At 42.1% G+C, this 18799-nt stretch overlaps 1 protein-coding gene and 1 long non-coding RNA gene across 2 annotated transcripts in view; one reads left to right on the top strand and one right to left on the bottom strand.

The window, feature by feature from the left end:
- TBC1D22A (TBC1 domain family member 22A) overlaps positions 1 to 15138 on the top strand; it is a 118138-nt gene extending 103000 nt beyond the window's left edge. Inside the window, exon 13 of the mRNA XM_081877979.1 lies at positions 11508 to 15138. Within this exon, the coding sequence (XP_081734105.1) occupies positions 11508 to 11636 (129 nt within the window). The 3' untranslated portion in view covers positions 11637 to 15138. The remainder of the gene's footprint in view (positions 1 to 11507) is intronic.
- Positions 1 to 18799, bottom strand: part of LOC309350908 — a 1133389-nt gene that overhangs the window by 117718 nt on the left and 996872 nt on the right. The window lies entirely within an intron of this gene.

Below are 18799 nucleotides of genomic sequence, written 5' to 3'. Positions count from 1 at the left end.
ATGATAATTTATTTATACTCCACCCATCTGATTGGGCTGCCCCAGCAACTCTGGGTGGCTTCCAACATATATAAGAACATAATAAAACATTAAACATTAAAAAAACTTCCCTATACAGGGCTACCTTCAGATGTCTTTTAAAGTTTGTATAGTTACTTATCTCTTTGGCTCGGGGTGTGTGTGTGTGTGTGTGTGTGTGTGTGTGTCACATAACTCCATATCCTCCAATGAAAATAAGGGATGTCTTAAAGAAAAGTGGGACTTTCCAGGATCAGATCCAAAACTGAGATGGCTTCTGTAAATCAGGGCTCTGAGCAGAGGACTATTGATAGGACTGGGCGATACCTGGTTTTCAACATCGTGATATATCACCAGCTAAACATCACAATAAACTGATATATTGCAAAGTCTGAAATAAGGGTGGATCTATGTAGAGGCATTGGCTGGCTTCATGGTTTTTCCCGAATCATGATTTTTGCATGGCGCGTGCACACACACACACACAGGATCTGTGAAGTATTGCCAGGTCAAAAATGATGAAATTGCTATCATGATATGCACTTCAAACCAGTTTTGGATGATATATTGATATATCGCCCAACCCTATTGATAGCAGGTAGGAACAAATGAGTTTTGCTTGGAATTTATGGGGAAAGAGCTTGACAGTCTTCACTCTGCTCTTCACTGGAATCTTTCTGAGATTCACTCTTTTCAAAACCCTTTGTAAGTACACTTTTAATCCTATTTCAGCACCTCTTTCTAACTTGAAGGTTGTGACCTTTAGTATGTAATGAACCTGTAACCTCAAGGGGCGTGTTTAGCTCCCTCCTTTTCTCTAGTCTTCCATCTGGCTTTTTATGATAACTGAGAGAGTTCTATGCCCCGGTTTACAATCTCACTGTTGTTACATTGCGGTTTATACTGAATTTTATTATTGTGATTTCATTGTTCTCATCTTAAGGGTATGGTTGTCACCATGGAGTCTTTTGACCAAAAAGCAGCATAAAGAATAACCTCTCTAAAAACAGCATGCTGAAAAATGGGTTTTCAAAGGTATGGCCAATCAGTGTTTGTACCATGTTACCAATTCATACAGTGTGACAGAGTTCCTAAATGTTTCTGGGAGAGAATAGACACACTTTTATTTTTTTGAAATTTTATTCTGTTTCCCAAGACGCAGCAGTCCTGTCTGGACACCTAATTATATTGAAATCGTTTTTAGATGTCTTTACGTATTTTAACCGTTTTATCCTGATATGCTTGCTGACCTGGGCCCCTTTGGGAGGAAGGATGGAATACAAATTGAATTGAATGAATGAATGAATGAATGAACGAATGAACAACCATACACACATCCCAGAATAAAAACTAAATTCAAAGCAGAAGTTTAAAAACACAAAGAACATATTCAGGGAGCAAAAGGCCCATCTCCCTTCTGTTCCTCTTGTAAGCTTTATAAAGTATAATCCTTGATTCCCAGGGCTTTCCTAGATCTGTTTGGTCCACAAAGGGTGGGGGGAGGTAAGCTAAATGGGCTGGATCCACTTCTGCACCGCTTGTACAGAGGGAATTCTATGAGGGCTGGTTTAGGTTATAGATAATGTGATTTGTTCATGGGTTCTAGGCACGCTAAATTACTGCTTTGTATGGCCAGGAGCAAAGTCTTCCGTAAACCTTGGCTAGGGTTGACGCTGCACTCACAAAAACCTGGAAAGAGGAGGTACAAGCCTCCTGCAAGCCACAGCTGTGTTTGTGTGTGTGTGGCATGTTACATCACTGCAGGATAGCTTGGTAAAGCCTGAAACTCTTAATCTCAGGTTCCTGGGTTCAAGCCCTATGTTGGCCAAAAAGATTCCTGCATTGCAGAGAATTGAATGAGATTACTCTTGTGGTCCCTTCCAACTCGTACCATTCTATGATGCTATGATACTATTACTACACATTTGAAGCTTACGTAGGCAGGAGAGAGATTATTTTGGCAGCTCAGGAATTTGAAAGTTTCCAAGTAATTCCTGTCAAACCAGCAGCAGGGATGGGGTGAGATTCAGATGGCCTTGGAAATAAGCCACACCATTTCCCAAAGACCCATAAGTGATTCAGGTCATCTCCAAGCCACTATAATGCTCTGCTCCTCTCTAACATGTGCTATTTCGCTTCCAGAGTATACTTCTATAACTCATGGTTGGGATACAGTATGGAGATTTCCACTGCACACTGAAGTATAGGATTGCAGTCTTCTCTTCATTCATCTCTGAAAATTCTAAATGTTTTTATAAACCCAAATCATATCTGTTTTACAAGACGGTCAGATGAAATTGCTGACCTATAACTTTCTATCAGGGCAGCTTAGTTAGTTTCAGAACATCTCCCCCCCCCCAACATTGTGGTGAGTGCATTCATTTTTGTAAGTGCTGCAGAAGAACTACCTGGTGCATTTTCCCCAATTTCAATATAAAAAGCCCCTTTAGGAAAAGCAGGGGATAATCTAAATAGTGCTGTGTGAACAATTTAGTTGACCTGCCCGACTTAAATAAATAGCCAAGCAATCGTTTTGTTTAGTTGGTAATTCAAGGCTGTCACTGGAGATGCCTCACTTGAAATAAAATTGTTTTCTTTTCTTGTTTCTTTCTTGGGTAGAAACTGAATAACAATGTCAATTATTGTCTTTATCAGTATGTAGCCCCCAGAGAAAATGAAAATCACAGGAGCCCTGTATACTTAGCTACACAATTCAATCAAAGCTGCTGATAAGAGGGCAAATAGAAACAAAACAAAGAAAAAAGCTTTTCGAGTATGAAATGGATAATATGCAATGAGGTGATGGATGCCTTTCTTTTGCAGACAAGCTGATGGAAGAGGAACTATTTTCTTTTCTTTTCTTTTCTTTTCTTTTTTTGCATCTTGCCCCTTATGGCTGGCTAAATGCTGGTGCATGTAGATTTTGCTATCTTACAACAAAACTGTCAGACTGCTACAGCTGGATTGAAAATAAGCAGAATTATAAATGTGTGTTGCTTTGTCATTAGGTTGTAAACAAATTAGATTTCGAATTCCTTCCAGAAATGGAGTTTTTAACAGATTGTCTATTGTTGTAAGCTCTGGTTGACTCTTGCAGGCGTAACAAAATGGAATGATCTTTCCACAGAATAGCTAATTACTTCATGTCTCTGGGCACATGGGTAAAAGAGGCCCATGTATTTTCACAGAAATCCACTCCCTACTACCCTAATAATAATAATAAGTATTCGTATTAGTATTATTTATACCCTGCTCATCTGGCTGGGTTTCCCCAGCCACTCTGGGTGGCTTCCAACAGAATATTAAAATACAATGATTCATCCAGTATTAAAAGCTTCCCTAAACAGGGCTGCCTTAAGATTTCTTCTAAAAGTCCGATAGTTGTTTATTTTTTTGACATCTGATGGGAGGGTGTTCCACAGGGCGGGTGCCACCACCGAGAAGGCCCTCTGCCTGGTTCCCTGTACTTTCCCTTCCTGCAGTGAGGGAACCGCCAGAAGGCCCTCAGCGCTGAACCTCAGTGACTGGGCTGAATGATGGGGGTGGAGACGCTCCTTCAGGTATCCTGGGCCATTTAGGGCTTTCAAGGTCAGCACCAACACTTTGAATTGTGCTCGGAAACATACTGGGAGCCAGGAGGTCTTTCAGGACCGGTGTTATGTGGTCTCCCAATCCCAGTCACCAGTCTAGCTGCCGCATTGGAGGACTGCGTTAGGCATAGGGAATATGTTCTTGGCTGCATAAACTTTTTCTGCCTTCTGCCATGGTCAACACAATCATGACATATATTCTGCCTGTCACCACTAGAACCATTGAAGCCTTAGAGATGTCATCAGGATGGTTGGTGTACTGATCAGCTGTTCGATGTGATGCCTGCACTCCATTTTCTTTCCAGATCACTGAGATCTGTTTAGCATTTAATGAACCTTTGATCGGCATGGGGGCCTTTTTAATTTTGGGATTTTTGTGGCTTGCTGTGGCAACCTCCTTTGGGTTCCATTGACCTCTTCGAAATATGCTGGATTCATTTCAGTTACTCTATCTAGCACTCATTCCACAGTTGTAAGAAATCAATCCTTTAAAGTGGTCAAACCATTACACCCCAGCTTCACCCCAAGTTATAATACACAATCTCCTATATGTCTCTGTGCAGTTTTACTGAAACCTAAACCAAGATTGTGTGTCCCAAAGGATGCCTAATCACGTTTCCATGCTGTTTGTGGGTGCTGTGCTATCGCTATTACATTGAATGACCTGTATGGGTATATTGGATTCTTAATTTCTCAGTAACCGAAATATATATTTCCCCCTGATTTGGCACCATGTTTAGCTGAAAGCTAAGTTAAGCTTGGGACGCGGGTGGCGCTGTGGGTTAAACCACAGAGCCTAGGACTTGCTGATCAGAATGTTGGCGGTTCGAATCCCCGTGACGAGGTGAGCTCCCGTTGCTCAGTCCCTGCTCCTGCCAACCTAGCAGTTTGAAAGCACGTCAAAGTGCAAGTAGATAAAGAGGTACCGCTCCAGCGGGAAGGTAAACGGCATTTCCATGTGCTGCTCTGGTTCACCAGAAGCGGCTTAGTCATGCTGACCACACGACCTGGAAGCTGTACGCCGACTCCCTCAGCCAATAAAGCGCTGCAACCCCAGAGTTGGTCACAACTGGACATAATGGTCAGGGGTCCCTTTACCTTTACCTTTTTAAGTTCAGCTGTATCTCCACTCATTTTAAAATGTTACTAGTCCTGATCTGTTCAAAACAAAAACAGTTGAAAAGAGAGCTGTTGGCAGGCCAGCCATTGTGTTAGAGAGAGAGAGAAAGACAGAAATGCCAGAATTGCCTAGCATTAATGTGGGGTCCTTGAAATGGTTATGAATCTTCCTTTGGGGCTGTGAAGTTTCATGGTCAGGACTTGGATACCTCCCTATACCCGAGGTGTCAGGGCATGTATAACATAAAATCACAATATAAAAAGGGACCACGAGCAGGAATCTTTTGCCCAGCATAGGGCTTCAACCCATGACCCAGTGATTAAGAGTCTCATACTCCATATTCCGCCTTTCCATCTAAAGAGCTCAAGGTGGCATACCTATTTTTCCTCCCTATTTTATTCTTACCACGACCTTGTGAGGCAGATGCGGCTGAGACACAGTGTGTTGCCCCAAGGCCACACAGTGAGCTTCATGGCCGAGTGGAGATTTGAACTCTGAGCTCCCAGGTTATAGTCCAGCACTCTGACCACTACTCCACACTGGCTTCTTATAATGGTAGAGAATCTTGTTGGTTTCCTACCCTGTCAGGTAACAAGAAACCTGTTGTTGTTGTTTAGTCATTTAGTCATGTCCGACTCTTCGTGACTACCACTCAGTGGATTTGTAACTGGCTGACTGACCGAACCCAAAGGGTGCTCATCAATGGTTCCTCTTCATCCTGGAGAAGAGTGACTAGTGGGGTGCCACAGGGTTCTGTCTTGGGCCCGGTCTTATTCAACATCTTTATCAACGACTTAGATGATGGACTCAAGGGCATCCTGATCAAATTTGCAGATGACACCAAACTGGGAGGGGTGGCTAACACTCCAGAGGACAGGATCACACTTCAAAATGACCTTGACAGATTAGAGAACTGGGCCAAAACAAACAAGATGAATTTTAACAGGGAGAAATGTAAAGTATTGCACTTGGGCAAAAAAAAATGAGAGGCACAAATACAAGATGGGTGACACCTGGCTTGAGAGCAGTACATGTGAAAAGGATCTAGGAGTCGTGGTTGACCACAAACTTGACATGAGCCAACAGTGTGACGCGGCAGCTAAAAAAGCCAATGCAATTCTGGGCTGCATCAATAGGAGTATAGCATCTAGATCAAGGGAAGTAATAGTGCCACTGTATTCTGCTCTGGTCAGACCTCACCAGGAGTACTGTGTCCAGTTCTGGGCACCACAGTTTAAGAAGGACACTGACAAACTGGAACATGTCCAGAGGAGGGCAACCAAAATGGTCAAAGGCCTGGAAACAATGCCTTATGAGGAACGGCTAAGGGAGCTGGGCATGTTTAGCCTGGAGAAGAGGAGGTTAAGGGGTGATATGATAGCCATGTTCAAATATATAAAAGGATGTCACATAGAGGAGGGAGAAAGGTTGTTTTCTGCTGCTCCAGAGAAGCGGACACGGAGCAATGGATCCAAACTACAAGAAAGAAGATTCCACCTAAACATTAGGAAGAACTTCCTGACAGTAAGAGCTGTTCGACAGTGGAATTTGCTGCCAAGGAGTGTGATGGAGTCTCCTTCTTTGGAGGTCTTTAAGCAGAGGCTTGACAACCATATGTCAGGAGTGCTCTGATGGTGTTTCCTGCTTGGCAGGGGGTTGGACTCGATGGCCCTTGTGGTCTCTTCCAACTCTATGATTCTATGACCCCATGGGCCAGAGCACACCAGGCACTCCTGTTTTCCACTGCCTCCCGCAGTAAGAAACCTATTAGGCCTCTGTAATTAGGACTCTGTAATTAGTTCCTGCCAACTTAGCAGTTCGAAAGCACATCAAAGTGCAAGTAGATAAATAGGTACCGCTCCGGCGGGAAGGTAAACGGCGTTTCCGTGCGCTGCTCTGGTTCACCAGAAGCGGCTTAGTCATGCTGGCCACATGACCCGGAAGCTGTATGCCAGCTCCCTCGGCCAATAAAGCAAGATGAGCGCCGCAACCCCAGAGTCAGCCACGACTGGACCTAATGGTCAAGGGTCCCTTTACCTTTAATTAGGACTTGTAATCTGGTGAACCGGGTTCGATTCCCCACTCCTCCACCTGCAGCTGCTGGGTGACCTTGGGCTAGTCACACTTCTCTGAAGTCTCTCAGCCTCACTCACCTCACAGAGTGTTTCTTGTGGGGGAGAAAGGGAAAGGAGATTGTTAGCTGCTTTGAGACTCCCTAAGGGGAGTGAAAGGCGGGATATCAAATCCAAATTCTCCTCCTCCTCCTCCTCCTCCTCCTCCTCCTCCTCCTCCTCCTCCTCCTTCTTCTCCTCCTTCTTCTTCTTCTTCTTCTTCTTCTTCTTCTTCTTCTTCTTCTTCTTCTTCATTTCGTGAACCCAATACTACCTTATGCTTTCAAAGATGTACAAACAATCATTCTTTATTTCAGTCCAAAGACCCACAAAAACAGTTTTGAAAGCAAAATACAGCAGGAATACCGAGAAAACATTCCAAGGCAGTCATTATGCTTTAGCCAGAGCATGTTGATTTCTAATCCTCACTACCTCCGGAAGAAATTTTGTCACCGCCAGGGTAATGTCATTTGTCTTGTCTTTGAGAATGTACATTTCCCCCATGTGACTTGACTAGGCTTTTCTGGCAATGCTCTTGCAAGACTTTTGCTAAGAACGGGGAGTGAAGATAAAAAAATATTCTGCAGATGGATTCCTATTAGATAAAATGGAGATCCATCTAAGATTATTTTTCAAAATACATTGCACAGTGCCCTGAAAATATGCGGCTTTGTATGTGATTTGACGTATAAAAAGGGAGAAGAAGAAAAAAACACCACCCGTCCAATTGTTAGCTTATTTTCTGCATCCTTTCATGAAACTGCTTCCCCCTGGAAAATATGAAATTAATCACATGGAAAATATATCTCCCTATGTTATCAAAAGATTAATGGAAGATTGTTCTGTCAAAGTGTCACCTTTTCAGTTTCATCTTGTTGAAAACTGTCATCCCTAGTTGACCAATTTTAAATGCCGGCAGTGGAGTCCAATATAACTATCACTTATTTTCTATTTTTAGAGGCTGGTTCTTCCAGAACTTGACAAGGTTTCTCTCTCTCCCCCTCCCCCCCCCCGGACTAATAACAGAATTGTCAAAGAAATCAGCTATAAAAGACGACATTTGCTGATTCGTTCAGGGTTGAAGCATGGTATGTTTCTGGATCCACATCTGTGAGATCAGAGATAATTTCGAGGGAGATGAATAAAAGAAGTCATACCACACTGTTCCAGCTTTGAATATTGAAATGTTCTCAGGGTGGTGACATTTTAAAAGGCATTGCAGGTGTGCTACATAAAAACAGGAAAAATATTTTTTGTGTGAAAACGAAGTATCGCCATTCAATCTGATGCAATGGCATAGAAAATTTGGTTTTTACGATGTGTTCTTCATGTGTGTGTGTGTCACATATCTGCTTTAAGATCTAGCTATTCTCATTGGTGTGCGGACTGACCTTTTTTGTCTAAACACAGTTTAATCTTTTCTATGAATCATGCTTGTGTTCTGTTTGATCTATTGGTTGAAAGGTCAGGGAATGTGAGAGAAAGGTTAAAAATAAGATAAGAATGTTCCTTTTATAGGCAATTGGCTTGCAAGAAACTCACACTCCATTGAAGGATCTAAAAATATAGGGAGGAAAAATAATCCCTGAATTTTTGGTCTTTCCAGTTGTCACCAAGAAAAGTAAGAAAGTTCAGCATTAAATCAGACTACCACGATTTAATAAGCTGAATCTTGAGTCATTCAGCATATATTGATTGTTTTCTTGTAAGCAGTAAATGGAGAGAGGAATTAGACCTGTTAAACGACCAGGTGGAGTTCGTAAGTGACACTGATTTATGGCATATCTAGAATGTGTGGCTCCAGATTCGCCCAATTCAACTTATCACTGGCATTTTGAAGTATTTCATGAATATACATTGGATTTCCACTGAAAGCTTTTTGCACACACATTTATAGATCTATACTCATTGTTACTGCTAGTATCCTATAGTGTTAAAGAGCCCAGCAACAACATTTTAATATTAAATTATAGGTGCAATGTGTATAATATTTACCATAGTGCTGATGTATCCGATGTCCTAAATAATGTGTACATTCCTGTTATTTCCATAAGCTGTCAAGGGCCAGAATTAGCTTTCCATAGCTCATGAGATTACTAGCTGTTCCTATTCCAGCTGCCGTCAAACTCCAATAGAGCATAAGTGGTGTGTTTTGAGCAACTAACGCAAAATCAAAGCTGTGAAGAAATGCCAAACGGTAACAATTTTAACAATAGAACGATAGATTTGTTTATCTAAAGGCACGGGAAGACAAAGGTAAATGGAGCCCATACTCTCACTTCCACCACATGTAATAGGAATATTTGTGCATATTTCATGCTGTTCTATTCAGCTGAAAGGATAATAGGAATGTGGCCTATGGCTGTCAGGGACTGGACTGAGGAGGAATGGTGAAGACCGCCACCCCCTCCTCTTCAACATTCCAGGAAGACAATATAGATTTGCAGAAGGTCATGGCTCTGGCAGATGAGGAGCAAAGCTAGGAGCTAATGGGAGAAGAGAAGCAGAGCCAGAGCAGCTGGCTGACACACTATCACTAGAAAGCATTCTCCCAGAACCCAGCAAGCAGTGAAAGTAGGAGAGCAGAGAGCTAAGAGGCAAATGGCCTTAAGCAGTCACTGTAAGGGGGCTGGTGCTGTTGAGGATTGAGAAGGGAAGGAGGTGATGGAGCTTACTCAGAGCAACACTCGGAGAGGCAGCATTTCTAAGCCTTTCTCTGTGAATATTGCATAAAATACTTGGTAAGAGCTTCTCGTCTATCGGTTACTGGCAGCCTGCTGTGGGGGGGAGGACACTGGCTGCATCATGAAATGTAGATTACATGGTTGAAATTAGGGATGGATAAACTAGTTTTTCCGATCTTCTTTTCATAGGTGTTCACTTATAAATCCATTAATGTCTGCTTTCACATTGTGTACAGTGGTATCTCGCAAGACGAATGCCTCGCAAGACGAAAAACGCGCAAGACGAAAGAGTTTTCCGTTTTTTGAGTCGTTCCGCAAGACGAATTTCCCTATGGGCTTGCTTCGCAAGACGAAACATCTTGCAAGTTCTTGCGAGTTTGTTTCCTTTTTCTTAAAGCCGCTAAGCCGTTAATAGCCATGCTTTGCAAGACGAAAAAACCGCAAGACGAAGAGACTCGCGGAACGGATTAATTTTGTCTTGTGAGGCACCACTGTATTCTTTAATGAGACATGGACATTGTATTTTTAAAAGTGTATTTGAATTTGTTTAGTTTGACAGCATTTTAGAACACATTTTGGTGCATTTTTGAAGCAAGAAAGGTGTTGGAAAGTTCAGACAAGTGTGAAATCCAATGGTTTTGTTTCCAATCCAAATATTAGTGCAGGATCTCTGGATCAGGTCAGTTCATATTGGAATTTCCAAAGCTCAAACATGCCTGCGGTTTTTCTGGCTCTTGAGTTGTAGCAGTCATAGAATCATAGAATTCTAAAGTTGGAAGGGACCCTGAGGATCATCTAGTCCAGTGTTTCCCAACCTTTGGCCTCCAACTGTTTTGGACTACAACTCCCATCATCCCTAGCTAGCAAGACCCAGTGGTCAGGGATGATGGGAATTGTAGTCCCTAAACAGCTGGAGACCAAAGGTTGGGAAACACTGATCTAGTCCAACTCCTTGCAATACAGCTGTTCCATCCCGGGATCGAACTTGCAGACTTGGCATCGTCAGCACCATGCGCTAACCAACTAAAAGGACCCATTCATTATTTGTTATTTTCAAGTCTTTTGGATGGGAAATAGTGGCAAAAATAAGCTCTGGGAAATACAAACACAATTCAAATTGCGATAAAGTATCTTATACCTCTTAATAAGTATCTCAACCTTTGCCCCATCGGCACTATACATTTAAAGCAGTATCATTCACTTTAAACAACCCCAAAGAATCCTGGGAACTGTAATTGTTACTTGAACTCATTACTTGAACATTCCTATTTTGTAGCAGCTATGCACACTGAAGGGTTAATATGATGGCTGTGTGTTTGCCAAAGTTATACCATTGCTTCTTTCTTGCAGCAATGTGGATTGCAATGTATACAAGCATTTTTAAAAACAGACTGAAGGGGCCAGAGTTCCCTGTCGTAGATTGTTGAAGCCATGACTGATGCAAGATTAAAGGCGTATATTCACTTTGTTCTACTCCGTAGCTGCCTTAGAAAACACCTTTCCAGTAAATATCATTCACCTGTACTGGAGAAAATGAGAGATGGGATCTGCAATGAAGATACTTAGATTAAACCTAGGTATTCATGAAATGAACAAATAACAAGAAAGGCGTATGCACAGATCTAGATAAGAAAATTCCAGATAAGAAAGATGTAACAAATAATCTTTTAGAGTTGTCTCCGCCTCTCTTTTAGTGTTCCCACATCTATTAACAGCTGGATGAGTTTCCATCCTTACCAATTATGGTTAGCTAATGTATTTGGATTTTTGTGCTAAAAAGCATCACATGTATCATCACATTGCATCACAAGTTTTATTTTACCTGTCTGCATGCAGATGTTCAGGATCAAGCCATTTTAGAAACTGTCGCGAGTAGCATTGGAGTTCAGTCTCTCAAAAAAAAACCCCACCCCAAATCAGCCTGACAGTTACTGAAATAGTTGCGTAATAACCTGTTCTGCTGTCTTTTTCTTCTTTTCCCAAGGAACTGCTCATCTTTCTGCAGAACCTGCCCACGGTGCACTGGGGAGACGAAGATATCAGTGTCCTCCTCGCAGAAGCCTACAGACTGAAATTTGCATTTGCAGACGCCCCCAATCATTACAAGAGATGAAAGCACCAGAAACCATATACAGCCAATCTGTCTGCTGTGGCATGGGATCATTTTCATTATTCTGGTTGTGCAGACACGCAATTACTCGCTCCTGATTTCATACGGAGAGTCCCAAAATAGTTCAGCAAAAAAAAATTGTGGTTGGTGGATTACCAAAGAAATCGGCAAACAGGTCGTCAAGAAGACTGTGATTGACTTAAGTGAACGTGGCTACAAAAAAAATCGAGTCTGCTTTTGTTTTTATTCTCCCTTTTTCTTTTTATAGTTGCTATACGAATGAAGAAAGTGTTTTATGTTCATTGGTATCTAATGACTTATTGTCTTGTCTCCATGAGCCTTGTTCCTAGTTGATTGTGTTCATTATTTTGATGGAAGTATTGCTAGTCTCTGGGGTACTTGTGAGCTAATAGGAATGATCTGTCTTGAACGGAAAACGAGGGCAGATGTGTATCAGGCAGTAAGGTCATCTAAGGGCCATATGGACTTGCTTTTGATTTTGGTTTGTAACACCCTTTTTAAAAAATTCCTTTTAATGTTATCTTTGTTTACAGTGTGAAATCTAGGAGCACAGATTTTAATGGAAAACAACATCTAGAATTTGAAAAGAATGCCACCTACTTGGGTGCTGTACCCTCTGGTATGCAGATAGTTTTGTATAAATTATTTCACTTTGAAGTGTCTGAGCTGTACTAACTAAAAAAAGAAAGGAAAATAGATTTATTCTGCCATAATAATGTATACATAATTTAATGCTTTAAAACTATCAAATATTTTTTCAGCACATAGACTTTTAGCTTCAATGCTTTTTTTTCCACTAGTAAGATTTTTAGTTCACAGTGAATATATTTTAATACATTATTGCCTTACCTGGATTTTCTAGCATGGTAGGAATACTTGACAGAAAAGTCATGTATGCATTTTTAGGCCTTCCATCCTTGACATAGACTGGCTTGAGCATGGAAAAGAAGCACAGATGGATACAGTCACCTGATAACCAACAACCAAGATTCTGCCCCACTTCCAGAATAAACTGAATTTTGCACTGTGTAAGGGAAGGTGACTGGTGAAGACTTGATTCCAGTCTGCTCTCTTTCTTACCAATCAGGTTGGCTGACTGGTTAACATGCCAGCCAGTGTGTGTGTGTGTGTGTGTGTGTGTGTGTGTGTAGATATATATAAAAAAGGAATGTGTCAAGTCAGTTTATCTGGGGGAAGTCACCTGCATACAATTGACATGCACTTAAGGATTTTGCACAAACCGATCGGGAAGCTTATCTCCCTTGAAAAGCAACTAACAAAATTCTTCCGTTATTTTTGTGACTTAAGTTCTTAAGTTGTGACTAAGTGGCAGTACATTATAGAAGGCTCCGTCAAAAGTTAACACTCCATTCACTTTTTGTAAGGGCCAGTTTATCCAAATAGCAGAATAGCAGGGGTAGGTAGTAAAGTTTTTTCCTGTGCTGTATCACTTTAGAATAAAGGTATGGGATTGCATATACACATAAAAATTCATTGAACGTGGAAATCTGGAAGGCTAGTATGAATTTTTTCTCCCTGATATGCTAGATTTCTGTGTGCAAGTAAGTTTGTTGGAGGAGCATTCTAGAATGTGCCTGCTGTCTGAAGTGTGATTGATTCTTGTCGATCAAGTAAGTTTGCATACTATCAATCCCAAATTAATTTATACTGTAAGTGGAACAACTTCTTTTCAGGAGTTTTTCAAGTGTGCCTTTAAGTCATTTTTGGTTTGGGGAATTTTTTTTGCCTTTCAGTTTGGCTGCATGTGTTACCTTACTGCTTGCCATATGTATAGATGCCTGAACAGATAAGAGCCATAGGCAAGATTGGCCTGAAAATGTGGAAGATGCTTATTCTAAGAGGCTATGAAGATTTCTTGAGGATTAGTTTCCTTAAGGTATCATTTGCAGATTAAGTTCAAGTGTCTTAATACTGAGCTGTGCATTTAGATTGTTTGGGGACCTTTGACTGTGAAACACAGCCCAGTGCAATACATCATGGTTTAATAAGCAAGGTTGTTCTATTGCTTTCGCAGTAGAGAGGTGTGGCCTTTTTCACAGCGATGAAATAGTTGTGATGTCCCAGGACAACAACAAGAATAATTTGGTGGAGTTGCATTACCTGGGAGAACTTACTGCACCATTACTTAGGAGTAGCAGCAGTAGATATGCTCCCCTTATCTCCCATGCAGGGATTTGCTATGCATGAGAATCCAGAACTATTGCAGCCTTACTGGGCATTGCTTTAGCTTATTACATACTAATACTGCAACTAGAGATAAAATTCTGTGACATGGTTGGGCATGTCTACAGGTCTTAAGATGTGTCTTTCGCAAGCATCAGGATAACTTCTCATTCTGTGTTCAGTATAAGATTTCTCTCTTAAGTTTCTCTCTTTTAAGTTTACAGTGTCATTGTGCCTAACAAAGTATCTGCCAAGAACAGAACACACAAAGTAAAAGGTAGAATACAGAAAAGTCTGTTGATAACAGTGAACGTTTTATTTAATAGCAAAAGGAAGAAGAAATCAGCTGCAACATGCATTAACGATGGGGCTTTTTAAATATGTCATTATTTATATAGGAATTTGAATGGTGAGGCAGGGACGCAGACAAGTTTACTGTGTTAGATGCAAGTATACAATAAAATGTGTATATCTTAAAAACACACACCTTTCCTCTGTAAAGATCCATTGAGTTACCATCTCAACTTCCAAGCCCCCTTTGGATCTCTAAGTGTTTCTCATTTAAGAATTGAATGCTATCATGCCGCAAAAAGGATTTACATTTGTAAGAGACAAATCTTGAGCACATTGGTAGATGAGGGTAGAGACTTCTCTAAATGCATAACTTTTCATTCTTATTTTATATAAAAAGGGGGTATTATACAGACAACTAATTTCATGCATACTTTCCCCTATATACTATTCTATATATTCCCTATATACCTTTTTCTTAAAGGAGAATTATGCTTGGCTTTTGATAATTTTGTATCTCAGGTAAGTGCCATCCCAACCAAATGTTATGTGGAAGAAAGGTTTCCCTCATTTTTATACTCCTTTATTACAAGTATAAAAGTAAAAAAACAAAAAAACACACAAATAGGTATCTAATAGATATTTTTATGTTGATATTTTTCAACATAGAAAGAAATCAGGACACCTCATTAATTTAGCCTGATTTGTAATTTAATAGAGTTCATACAGGAGGCACTCTGTCATAAACGCAATATTAGCTAACAGCTGTAACGAAAGAACCGTACAGCACAGATAACCAATTTATTTCTATAGTATATGCTTAGAAATGTAAATAGTAAGCAATATATTGAACTATGTAAATACAATACAAGAAAGAATATAACTATCTTGCATTCATCTGTACATCTTAAATATAACAAACTAGTTGCACTAGTCTTTAATTTCTTATGGAAAAACTCATAGATTTGTATTTAACTTGAGAACTCTACAATAAAATGTAAGTACCCAAGACTTACTCACTCTCTCTCTGTAATATATATTTCTGAATGAATATAGTATCTGGTTTAAAATGAATAATCCAACTCTTTGTATCACAATAACGAGGTGTAACTGAAGAATGGGTAAGACTCAAAAGGTGTCAGATGACATCTGCAATACTGTGTCCAGTTCTGGGCACCACAATTTAAGAAGGATGTTGAGAAGCTGGAACGTGTGCAGAGGAGGGCAACCAAGATGATCAAGGGTTGGAAACCATGCCCTATGAGGAACAGTTGAAGGGGCGGAGTATGTTTAGCCTGAGAAAGAGGAGACTGAGAGAATATATGATAGCCATCTTCATATATCTAAAGGATTATCACATGGAAGAAGGAACAAGCTTGTTTTCTCCTGCTCTGGAGGGTAGGACTCAAACCAATGGCTTCAAGATACAAGAAAGGAGATTCCGACTAAACATATGGAAAATCTTTTTGACAGCAAGAGTTGTTCAACGGTGGAACAGTCTTTCCCAAGAGGTTGTGGACTCTCCTTTCTGTGTCGCGGACCAGTCAACGGGCGATCGAAGTCCCTGCTGAGGACATCGGTACTGGGGGCAAGAGGGCGGGGTGGGAGCAGGAACGAGAGTCCAGAAGCCAGGGGTCCAAGGGTCAGGAAGCAGGGAGTCACAAAGTCAAGTGTCCGAGGGTTGAGAAGCAAGAAGCCAAATGCAGCAAGGCAGGAAATGTGTTGCTGTGGCAAAGAGGCGAAGGGAAATGCTGGCCTTATATCCATTCCTGGCTCTTGCCACCAGGTGCAGTGAGTTAGAATCATAGAATCATAGAGTTGGAAGAGACCACAAGGGCCATCGAGTCCAACCCCCTGCCAAGCAGGAAACACCATCAGAGCACTCCTGACATATGGTTGTCAAGCCTCTGCTTAAAGACCTCCAAAGAAGGAGACTCCACCACACTCCTTGGCAGCAAATTCCACTGTCAAACAGCTCTTACTGTCAGGAAGTCCTTCCTAATGTTTAGGTGGAATCTTCTTTCTTGTAGTTTGGAACCATTGCTCTGTGTCCGCTTCTCTGGATCAGCAGAAAACAACCTTTCTCCCTCCTCTATGTGACATCCTTTTATATATTTGAACATGGCTATCATATCACCCCTTAACCTCCTCTTCTCCAGGCTAAACATGCCCAGCTCCCTTAGCCGTTCCTCATAAGGCATCGTTTCCAGGCCTTTGACCAAGTGGCCTCACCTGTGCAGCTGCACCTTGCCTCTCCAGAACAAACTTAGGAAGGCCCCAGCCCTGCAAAGCCCTACTGGTCACAGGGCCTGGCTCCGGTCATGCACTCCTGACACCCTGGAGGTTTTTAAGCAGAGGTTGGATGGCCATCCCCCATGGATACTTCAGTTGAGATTCCTGCATCGCAGAAGGTTGGACTACATGACCTTTGGGGTCCCTTTTAACTCAAAATTTCTATGATTCTATGAAGTTATTGGTGTTAAAGAAGCCATGTAATAAAGACCAAAGAAGATTTTGCATGCTGACAAATATTTAAGTACAGCTAGAAGCACACAAGGTGTGGAACCCAACCAAGTCGTCGTGCTGACGGAAAGACTTCTGTCTGCACAATGAAACTTTAAGAACTATTCTGCTATAGCTCTAAGGAGAAATGGTATGGAGTTGAATGCAGGAAGCAGGAGAAACAATGTTTGGGTTAGCCAGACTAAGTTGCTTGGTACTAATATCACTGAGGACAGTCTTCAAGAATTACTTTGCGCTCTCTGTGGGTGAACACCATCACTTCCTCTGGTTTTAGTTTGTAAACTAAGCTATCTCTTAAGTTTCCTCTAGATTCCAGAAATCTCTTGAGCAACATTCCTCTTCATGCCTTTGGCTGATCAATATTCTACAGCCTTTTCGTTGTGTCTATGGGAAGGGGGGGGGAGTTACTGTTTTGCTACTTTTTTATTATTTACTTGTTTTTCTCCTGTATTTTATTTTATGAGATCTATTGATGAAGGGTGGTATATAATTCTAATAAACAGAATAAAATAAAATATACATTTCAGCTCAGAAGTAAGCCCCATTCATAGAATTATAGAATTGGAAGGGACCACGAGGGCCATCTAGTCTGACCCTCTGCAATGCAGGAATGTTTTACCTAATGTGGGCTCAGACCCATGACCCTGAGATTAAGAGTCTCATGCTCTACTGACAGCTATCCCACAGGATTTCAGCCTCAAACTCTTTCTCCCTAAAAAAGAAAAACCGAAATCCCTAGCGATAATACCCTTGCTACTTGCTGTGGCAGGGAATGGGAGTGTGGCACTAAGATGCCACGTGTGTGAATTGTACAAGGGCTTCTCTTTACAGTGGTGCCTCGCAAGACGAACGCCTCGCAAAACGAAAAACTCGCAAGACGAAAGAGTTTTCCGTTTTTGAGTCGTTCCGCAAGACGTATTTCCCTATGGGCTTGCTTCGCAAGAAGAAAGCCCATAGGGAAATCTCCGGGGACCTCTTTTAAATGCTGGCGGTGGGGAGCAAAGCCTTTCGCCCCCCTCCGGCCTTCAGAAGAGGTCCTGGACCTCTTCTGAAGGCCGGCGGGGGGCAAAAGTCTTTGCTCCCCCCCGCCTGCCTTCCCGGGATAGCGGAGAAGCGCAGCACGTTTCTCCGCTATCCCGGATGGCTTTTGAAGGCAGGCGGGGGGGAGCAAAGACTTTCGCCCACCGCCTGCCTTCAGAAGACCTCCGCTGTCCCGGGGGCTTTTAAAATGCTGGGGGTCGGCAGCGAAGGCTTCGCTGCCGCCCGCCAGCATTTTAAGATCGCCCCGGGACAGCAGAGAAGTCTCCGCTGTCCCGGGGGCTTTTAAAATGCTGGCGGGCAGCAGCAAAGCCCTCCTGTCCCCGGAGCTTGCGGAGCAGGAGGTGGGGAGAAGGGCTTTTCTTCCCACCACCAGCCTTCAGAACAGCCTTCTGAAGGCTGGCAGTGGGAAGAAAAGCCCTTGTCCCTCCCCCCCAGCCTTCAGAAGAGGTCGGGCGACAGACTGTCCCCGGACCTGGTCTGAAGGCAGTTTCCATAGGAACGCCTTGATTGATTTTCAATGCATTCCCATGGGAAACCGTGCTTCGCAAGACGAAAAACTAGCAAGAAGAAAAAACTTGCGGAATGAATTAATTTCGTCTTGCGAGGCACCACTGTATTGGTAAACTATATCATGGTGTCAGAATAATGCCTGGGGTCACACGCAGCCCCCGGGGTGAGAAAAACCTCTCTGGTGTCTTCCCAATGAAGCACAGCCCGGAACGTCCACAAATCCTTAGTCCCAGTGACACACATCAGAAGACTATGTGTACGCTCTTATCAGCTGTTCAGCAGAGTACAGTGGTACCTCGGGTTAAGTAATTAATTTGTTCTGGAGGTCCGTTCATAACCTGAAACTGTTCTTAACCTGAAGCACCACTTTAGCTAATGGGGCCTCCTGCTGCCGCCGCACCGCCGGAGCACGATTTCTGTCCTCATTCTGAAGCAAAGTTCTTAACCTGAGGTACTATTTCTGGGTTAGCGGAGTCTGTAACCTGAAGCGTATGTCACTCGAGATACCACTCTATAGCAGAAACGAAGTGGAACGTTGGTGTGTGTGCATTCTAAGTATTTATTAAGCAATATATACAGCACAAAGCAATCATGGC

This window comes from Podarcis erhardii, assembly GCF_964252035.2.
Source record: "Podarcis erhardii genome assembly, chromosome: 10".
In the NCBI taxonomy this organism is placed as follows: domain Eukaryota; kingdom Metazoa; phylum Chordata; class Lepidosauria; order Squamata; family Lacertidae; genus Podarcis; species Podarcis erhardii.
Note: the sequence above shows the minus strand (reverse complement) of the source record. Positions and strands in the feature narration are given on the sequence as shown.